This window comes from Pongo pygmaeus, chromosome 20 (genome assembly GCF_028885625.2).
Source record: "Pongo pygmaeus isolate AG05252 chromosome 20, NHGRI_mPonPyg2-v2.0_pri, whole genome shotgun sequence".
Lineage (NCBI taxonomy): Eukaryota > Metazoa > Chordata > Mammalia > Primates > Hominidae > Pongo > Pongo pygmaeus.
Window position 1 is genome coordinate 44914956 of NC_072393.2, and position 9063 is coordinate 44924018.

A 9063-nucleotide genomic window follows, 5' to 3' on the forward strand; every position below is an offset into this window, starting at 1 on the left:
GACCATCAGGGAGGTGCTGGGGGCAGCGCTAGTTTGGCATCCTTGCAGCCCAAGCCTCCTCTGTCTCCTTGGTCTCTATTTGGGTACCCCCAAATATCTCAGCCTCACATCTCTAGCCTCCTGTCCCCTTCTGCCCTTATCACAGAACGTCACCAAAGGTGCCCGCCACAAGATAGCCCTGAGCATCCAGAAGCTGCGTGAGAGACAGAGCGTCCTCAAGTCCCTAGAGAAGGTGAGGAACTGGTTTCTGCATCTTCAAGGCCAGCCAGCCACTTGGTGGTACCAGTAGACCAAAGGCCCTGAGTTGGCCTCCAGACTCCTCGGATCTGGCCTCCAAAGGCCCCAGCCCTAGGGACCCAGACTTCAGGGACCACTTGCAAGCTGGCATCAAAAGGCTCACTTGCTGGTGGCTAAGAGGCTCCCCTCCCTGTCTTTCCTGGTTTGTGGTTCCAGGATCTCTGTCTTTTGACTCTACACCTTCTCTCCACTTTTGCTTTTCCATTTCTTACTGGTCTTTCTGGTAGAGCAGAGTGTCTCTGTCTGTACAATCTCTCTTTCCATTTGATTGTTTCTAAACTCATTTTCCTTCCACATCTGATTCTGTTTCCTTGCCGCTGCCTTCTGTTTGTATTTTTCCCTGCTCAGTGTCTAGGTCTGAATCTCTGATTCTATCCTTATTGGGTCCTTGAGACTCCAACATTAGACTGGCTTTTCGTGAGTTCTGTGGGAAAGAGGAAATGTGTACCTGTATGTTTGTGGGCTTGCAGTACCCTTACATGCCTTCTCTATGTGCTGGAACCCAGGGTCCTACCCATCCTTCTGCAAGCCCTGTCTGACTCTCTGTGTAGATACTCTCTGTCCCTCGTTGTAGGGTCTGCATGTGACCCCAGCCTGTGTCCTCCCATCCAGGATGTGCTGGAAGGCGGGAACCTACGAAACGCTCTGCAGGAGCTGCAGCAGATCATCATCACTCCCATCAAGGCCTACAGTGTCCTCCAGGCCACCGTGGCTGCCGCCACCACCACCCCTACTGCCAAGGATGGGGCCCCGGGGGAACCACCGCTGCCAGGTGCTGAGCCTCCCCTAGCCCACCCCGGCACAGACAAAGGCACCGAGGCCAAGGACCCTCCAGCTGTGGAGAACTACCCACCTCCACCAGCTCCAGCTCCCACTGATGGCAGTGAGCCTGCCCCGGCTCCCGTCGCCGACGGAGACATCCCCAGCCAGTTTACACGGGTGATGGGCAAAGGTGAGACCAGCCACAGCCTAGCAGGAAATCCTGAGGCAGAAAGCCAAGTGAACCCAAGCACCAGGGATCAAATCCAAGTTAGATGGTGGGAGCAGGGCTTTGTAAAGCCTACTGGAGACTGGAACACTACAGAGAGTAGCTGAGACAGGGTGACAAGGCCCCTTGCCCTTGGGCACGTCTGGGCTGATGGTGGATAACAGCCCTTCCACTCAAAGTGTCTCCAGTCTGAGCAGAAATGGGGCAGTGGGTCCGAAGAAATTCCATGTAGTAAAGGGTGAGCAATTGAGGGGAGTCCATTGATTTCTCTCAGAGGGGACCAAAGTCCAGGGGATGGGGATGGTGAAATTTATCACAGCTTCAGCCTTTCCTAAAGCAGCATGATATAGCAGACTTTACACTTGGATCCAGATCAGTCTAGATCTGGATCTGGACCTGAGGCAAGTGACTCAACTCTGAGCTTTAGGTTTCTAAGGCTAAAAATGTGTGTAGTGACAAGATTGTGTCAGGCACTATGTTGTATATCCTCATGATAACCCAAATACCATGGCTAGCACTTAATAGTTGATACTCATCCAGCCTGAGTCTCTGTTCCTTCTTGTGCACGAGCCAGCTGGAGGCTGGAACATGGCAGAGGGCATACTAGGGGCTAACCTCCTGCCCTTTCTCATGTCCCCCAGTGTGCACCCAACTGCTGGTGTCCCGACCAGACGAGGAGAACATCACCAGTTACCTCCAGCTCATCGAAAAGTGCCTGACTCATGAGGTAAGGCCTTCCCTAACATACTCGAAAAGGGAAAGGCGGCCAGGCGTGGTGGTTCACGCCTGTAGTCCCAGCACTTTGGCCACTGAGGCGGGCGGATCATGAGGTCAGGAGATCGAGACCATCCTGGCTAACACAGTGAAACCCAGTCTTTACTAAAAATACAAAAAATTAGCCGGGCGTGGTGGCAGGTGCCTGCAGTCCCAGCTACGCGGGAGGCTGAGGCAGGAGAATGGCGTGAACCCGGGAGGTGGAGCTTGCGGTGAGCCGAGATCGCGCCACTGCACTCCAGCTTGGGCGACAGAGTGAGGGAAAGGCTGCCCCATCATTCTCAAGACCACTGTGTTGTATGTGGCCCACAGGGCCTTACCTGACGTGGCACATGCCAGCTCTTCCAGTCTTGTATCTTACCAGTGTTGGCTTTAGAGGCTTCTTCTCAGAACCCTTGTACACACTCTTCCTCTCTCTCTCTCTCTCTTTTTTTTTTTTTTAATAGAGATGAGGTCTCACACTGTTGCCCTGGCTGGTTTTGAACTGACCTCAAGTGATCCTCCCACCTCAGCCTCCCAAAGTGCTGAGATTACAGGCGTGACGATTTTCTTTTTTAGAGATGGAGTATTGCTTTATTGCCTAGGCTGATCTTGAACTCCTGGCCTCAAGTGATCCCCCTGCCCTGGCCTCCCAAAGTACTGGGATTATAGGCATGAGCAACCATGCCCAGCCCATACATACTCTTTATCAGGAACAGTACCCCTTCCTCCTCACCCCTCAGCTGTCAGTTCAAACATTTATATCTCAGGGACACCTTTACCAACCCCTCATTTTTATTTAAGTTTCTTTTGCTTCCTGTTCTTCTCCCTCAGGGAGGGATAATTTGTCACAGTTATCATTATGTATATATCTTTCCCTCACAACCAGACTATAAGCTCTCTGGGCATGGTCACCTCTGCATCCCAGAATTCCCTGGCACAGGCACAGAGTAGATGAGCAATGAATCTTTTTTTTGGAAACAGAGTCTCGCTCTGTTGCCCAGGCTGGAGTACAATGGCGCAGTCTCGGCTCACTGCAACCTCTGCCTCCCAGGTTCAAGTGATTCTCCTGCCTCAGCCTCCCAAGTAGCTGGGGTTACAGGCACGCACTACCATGCCTGGCTAATTTTTGTACTTTTAGTAGAGGTGGGGTTTCACCATGTTGTCCAGGCTGGTCTCGAACTCCTGACCTCAAGTGATCCACCCGCCTCAGCTTCCCAAAGTGCTGGGATTACAGCATGAGCCACCATGCCCAGCCAGGCAATAAATATTTGAACAAATGAATGGAAGACTGGAAGGGAGGTCTGAAGGAAACATCACCCTCTCTGCTTCACCCGTGCCCTGCCAATTCTAGGCTTTCACGGAGACGCAGAAGAAACGGCTGCTATCCTGGAAACAGCAAGTGCTGAAGCTCCTCCGGACATTCCCGCGCAAAGCCGCACTAGAGATGCAGAACTACCGGCAGCAGAAAGGGTAGGCCGGTGGCCAGGTTACAGGGACCTGCCCTCCATAGGCCTTTGCTGGTTAGCAGATTGTGCTTAGAGGGGTGATTGTGTTCTGGACTGAGAATCTAGTTTTATTCAGTCACTGGGTGACTTTCCCAGAAGAAAATTTCCCACTAGAATAGGATGCTGAGCTGAAAAACAACACATGTCCCATGAGCAGGCCCCTCGTATGTACCTTGCTCCTCACCTGTATGCAGAGGGCCTGGAAGTCCCTCCTTAGACCAGACAAGTAACAGAAATGTCTCCTTTGAGAATTGAAGTTTGGAGAACTGTTTTGAGTGGACAGTGAGGAAACCCTTGTATATGTCCCATCTCCTTCCAGGGGGTATCCTTGGGACAGATGGGGACAGAATGTGTGATGGAGGTTTATGTTCTCTCCTACCACTTGGGATTGTTGGGGAAGGTGAGGAAGGTGAGGAAGGTGAGGAAGGGGTGGACAGATAGGCCCCATCTACGTAAATTAACACCCTGCCTTCTGCTCTCTCACAGCTGGGCATTCGGCTCCAACTCGCTCCCCATAGCTGGCTCTGTGGGGATGGGAGTGGCCCGGCGTACCCAGCGGCAGTTCCCAATGCCTCCCCGGGCCCTCCCACCTGGCCGGATGGGCCTCCTGAGCCCCTCGGGCATTGGGGGTGTCTCCCCTCGACATGCCCTCACCAGCCCCAGCCTTGGAGGCCAGGGCCGACAGGTAAGCTAGCTGGAAGTAGGGGCCTGGCCTCCTGGGGTTGGGGTGGCAGTACCTGGGATGTCTATGTCTATATACTCTGTGTCTGGACCCAGCTTAGAGGTGGCGGGGATGGGAGTGGGAGAAGGCCTGTACCACCTCCACCACTCTTGGGTCTAGGCCTCTTCTGCACTTACTACTTTCTCTCTTCCTGGGACCTGTGTAGAACCTGTGGTTTGCCAACCCTGGAGGCAGCAACAGCATGCCCAGTCAGAGCCGCAGCTCTGTGCAGCGCACCCACTCGCTCCCGGTCCACTCGTCACCCCAGGCCATTCTCATGTTCCCTCCAGGTGAGGTGCCCCACCCTTGGGACTCTGCCTGGCCAACATCCTCAGCTGAACTTTCTCTTTTCTCCTGGGTCTCATGTCCACTGTTCTTCCAGACTGCCTGGGCACCTCTTACCATACCTCACACCACTCTGCACCCATCTCCCCCAATTGTGGGTGGTTGTTTTCCTCCTCTGCTTCAATTTTATCTCTCAGGTCTTGCCCCCACCCCTCTGAATCATCATCTCTCACCCCTTACTCCCACCCCATCTCATGTTTCCCACCCTATGTCATAATCTTAGTGTCTGTGTTGGTCTTTGTCATCATCTGTTTCTTTACAGGATCATTGAATACTCAGTTTAGAAGGGGTTGAGGGGATGGGACAGTTAAAGTGTGAGATTTCTGTGGAGGGGAGTCCTGCCCATCAGCCTACTGGCATTCTTTCAGATGCCAGGTGACCACACAGGAACCAGTGGACTTCACCTCTTAGAACAGGTGTTTGAAGTGAGAGGGTTGTTTTGACCTCTGCTTACAGACCATCCTGGAGATGGGAGAGCAGAAGTTGGGCCAAGTGCGGGCACAGTAATTCACGCCTGTAATTTCAGCACTTTTGGGAAGCTGAGACAAGTAGATCGGTTTGAGACCAGCCTGGACAACATGGTGAAACCCCATCTCTACAAAAAAAACACAGAAATTATCTGGGCCTGGTGGCACACACCCGTACTCCCAGCTACTCGGGAGGGTGAGGCAGGAGGATCACTTGAGCCCAGGAGGTCAAGGCTGTAGTGAGCGAAGATCGTGCCACTGCACTGCAGCCAGGGCGACAGTGAGACACCATCTCAAAAAGATGTTGGGCCAAGTGGGCAAAAGGAAGATTAGAGATTTGCTAACCACAGGTCCCTGCCCTGCTCAACAAGTGAGGGGTTGACTCCTCCACACGGTGCTGGGTACTGGGGCTGCAGAGACAGATAAGGCTTGTCTGGAATGGGCTGACTCTAGAGAGAGCATGGATTTGCAGAATTCATGTCATAAACTACCAAGTCAGTCAGGAGTCTTACTTGATGAGGTTGTGTGGACAGCCATCTGTTGAGGCCATGGGAACCCATCCATCATGTTCATCCTAGCACAGGGCTTGACACACAGTAGGGATCTGTAAATGATGTTAAACAAGCAGGTGGATGAACCGCAGGAATGAACAAGAACCATTCTCTTTACCAGTATGCTGTGTCCCAGGCTTTGTCAGATAGCTCTCCTGCACTGATTGACTCCTCTCAACTGTATGTGTAAGGACGCTGATGTTATTCATCAGTCAGCAATCTGAGACAGAAAGGTCTTGCCCAAGTTCAAAAAAAAATTTTTTTTTTTTAAGGAGAGACAATTGGGTGATCTGATACGACATGAGCTCAGGGTTCGGAGGGAACAGTGATGAGAGGTTAGGGTGGAGATGGGAGCTGGGTCGTCTAAATCCAGGTAAACAGCTCGGACTTTGTCCTGATGGCAGTGAGGAGTCAGGGAAGGGTTTAAGCAGTGTAGTGGGGGAGGTCAGGTCTGCCCAGGGAGGTGGGTGGTTTCCCAGATGCCCGAATAGGAGGCGCTTTTGAGAAGTGTGGTTTGAGGACAAGTCCCATGGTGGTTGTCCTACTTTGCCCCCACCTGCCCAGCCTGCCTGGATCGAATCCTGCCCAGAGGAGCAGGTCCAAGTGGGGACAGGAAGGGTTTTGATTTAGCTTTTGCACCAAGTACAGAGCAGGTCTTCAATCAGGGAGCCTTGGGGGCTGCCCAGTGTCCAGGGTAGATGCCCAGACTGTGCTCAAGACAGTATGCAGTCTGTGTTCAGAGTAGTCACAGCAGGCTGTGTGTGGCCTCCAGGAGCTCCTTCAGTTTCAATTCCACTCTCTGCAAGTCAGGCTTTTTTTGTATTGCCAAGCCTCTGCCATTGCCATTGTCTCCTCTGCCTGTTGTGTGACACGCTCGTCTCTCTCCTTGTCCACCTCCTCCCCTTCCTCCCTCTCCCCCTCCATCTCTCTTGCTCCCTTCGTATACCAGCATCCTTTGTCATCCCAGCTGTCTTCACCCGAGTCCAGTCGGTCCTTACCACCCCCATTCTCCTCTCTCCCACCCAGACTGCCCGGTTCCTGGGCCTGACCTGGAGATCAATCCCACTCTGGAGTCTCTGTGTCTGAGCATGACAGAACACGCCTTGGGTGGTGAGCATTTCCTCTTTCCCTGACCCAGCTCCCACCTACCCAGCGTCTCTGCCTCTGAACTGAGCAACTCAGAGTCATTCTGAGGGGTCCCCAGGGGAGGCCAGACTCCAGGGAGGGCCTGACCGGGATGACAGGCTACCCGAGTGCCTTTTCTTGGGCCTCCCTCCAGCTCCTGATCTTCCTCCCTTCCTCCCTTTCTTACCACAGATGGGACAGACAAAACCTCCACCATCTGACGGGACCCACAGCCCAGCGCACCTATAGGCTCCCTGGGCGGCGGGCGGGGGCCAACCCCCAACGGGCTTCTCCGCGACAGCGAGAGGGTGGGCTGGCTCAGCTATATATTCTAATATTTTTCTACTCTTTCATCCTCTTAACTTTTGTTTAACATTGGCACATGCCTTGCTCACTCCCAGGCCCGTCGAGGGATCTCTGCTGAGGCCCAGGGAGTTGGGGGCAGCCAGGATAAAGGGGGCAGGGACTGGCCAGACTGCCTGCCTCTCTCCTTTCCTTCCTCATCCCCACCTGGTCCCATCCCACCCCTGCCTCCTCCAGACCGCTGACCACCTGCCTCTCCCCAAGGGAGCAGACTCCCCAGAGACAAACTGACCACTACCTTGTGGAGCCTGCTCAGAAACATTTGACATTTGGGGTGATGCGCAGGGCAGAGAACCTGCCCTCCAGAATGTTATTGAGAGGAGCTGGGGAGAAGGAAGGGGAGCAAGGAGAGGAAGCTCTCTCTCCTCTCCCTGCTTCCCCTTCACCATTCCCCACATTCTCCAAGGACAGGAGCCACCTTCCTCTCTCTCACCTCCCCTGGCCCTGTTCACCAGAGGTTCTCTATGATTAATTTCTTAGGCCTATTTAAGATACATATTTATATAGTTCTTAACGGTTTTTCTCTGATCATTTCCTCTCATTTTTAGAATCCCCAGGTCTCTCTCTCAGCCAAGACAGTGGCAGGGGGAGCCTGAACTTTATGAGGGGAGAGGGCAGAGCCCCCTCCTCCAGCCCCCCAAGCTCTAACCCATTTTCCTCCAGCCCTGGCTCCCCAGATGAAGAGATTGGAGGTGGGCAGCCAGGGTGGCCAGTGAGGTCAGGAAGTCTGTTGCCTTAACGTCCCCTTCCCCACGAACACACACCCTTCTCCGCTCCCAGGTCTGGTTGGTGAGACTTGGGAGTCAGGAATAAGGGAAAGGGGATTGTTTGGTTTTTGGGTTTTTCCCTAAGCCCCTCCCTTTTCTTTCAGCCTTTCTCCTCCCCGCATTATGTCATGACCTCACTTAAGTGGAACACTATATCATAACCCAGAGATTCGTCCCAGCCCCAGAGTCTGACAGACTGTCTGGTCCCTATTCCTAATGAGGGGTTGTGTTGGGGCCCAGGTGGAGGGAGGGGATTTGGGGGTTCAGACTGCGGGGAAGCCAGGGTCTCCCTCTTCAACGCCCTCCTCCCCCTCAACCCACCTTCCCCACTGGGACATTCTCAAGCTTTTCACACCGAAAAGGAAAAAAAACGTTATTTTTAGATACATTTTATGAATAACTTTTGTTATGAATATGGCTGGTAACCATTGTGTATGTTATTAAAGATACAAAATGTTGGGAAAAAAACAAAAAAACCAAAAAAAAAAATTTTAAAACCACCACCCTCCCTGCACTATCACCCCATTCCCCAGACCTTCTTGCCCCCGCCCTCCTGGTCTGTGGACCTCCCTCTGCTCTGAGCCCAGGGAGGGGGAAGAAGCCAGGGGGTAGGGTGGCCCTGGGAACCTGGCTCTGGGTCCCCACTTCCTCTCCCAGTGCCGGGCTGGGTGGGGTGTCAGGTTTATTTATGTACCTCTTGCACACTCATCAACCTATGCAAGTCCCCCACCCCGGCCCTCCATGTTTCTGTGCCTTTGCTCATCCCCTCAATCTCCCAGGGCTTCTCCAGTCCCCTCCCACTAGCTGCAGGAAGTGGGATGGACGGGCCACCTCGCTTGGAATCAGCAGGGTGTCCCTCTCATGGGACCCTCCCCTCTCCCCAGCCTGTCCTGTCTTGTTCACTCTCCATCAGGGTGAGCTGACTGTGCCTGGCACTGGGAGGTGGTGAGGGACACCGTCTCACACACACAGGGAGGCAAGAGCTGCCCCCCACCCCACCTGACAGCAGAGTGTGCAGGACGCAGGCGGCCCCACTCTGATGGGCAGGACCCTGACCCTCTCCTGCTCCAGCCTCCTCCCCAGGCCCTCCTCCATGATTTCGCCCTCCCTACCCACTTCTGTCCCCGGCCCCACTGGCAGAATCAGCTTTGAGTAACTGTACAGTTTTTCTCGCTGTT

The 9063-nt window shown here is 53.6% G+C and overlaps 1 protein-coding gene across 14 annotated transcripts in view; it reads left to right on the top strand.

Moving 5' to 3' along the window:
- SAMD4B (sterile alpha motif domain containing 4B) overlaps positions 1-8273 on the top strand; it is a 42380-nt gene extending 34107 nt beyond the window's left edge. For 8 of the 14 annotated variants that reach the window (XM_054462668.2, XM_054462671.2, XM_063657691.1 and 5 more), the window contains 8 exons: positions 146-232; positions 910-1249; positions 1927-2012; positions 3393-3511; positions 4033-4231; positions 4434-4557; positions 6657-6740; positions 6948-8273. In XM_054462668.2, coding sequence (XP_054318643.1) covers positions 146-232; positions 910-1249; positions 1927-2012; positions 3393-3511; positions 4033-4231; positions 4434-4557; positions 6657-6740; positions 6948-6976 — 1068 coding nt within the window. In that variant the 3' untranslated portion in view covers positions 6977-8273. The remainder of the gene's footprint in view (positions 1-145; positions 233-909; positions 1250-1926; positions 2013-3392; positions 3512-4032; positions 4232-4433; positions 4558-6656; positions 6741-6947) is intronic. The other 6 variants (XM_054462676.2, XM_054462674.2, XM_054462675.2 and 3 more) reach the window with 1 other exon arrangement.
- Positions 8274-9063: the final 790 nt, after the last annotated feature.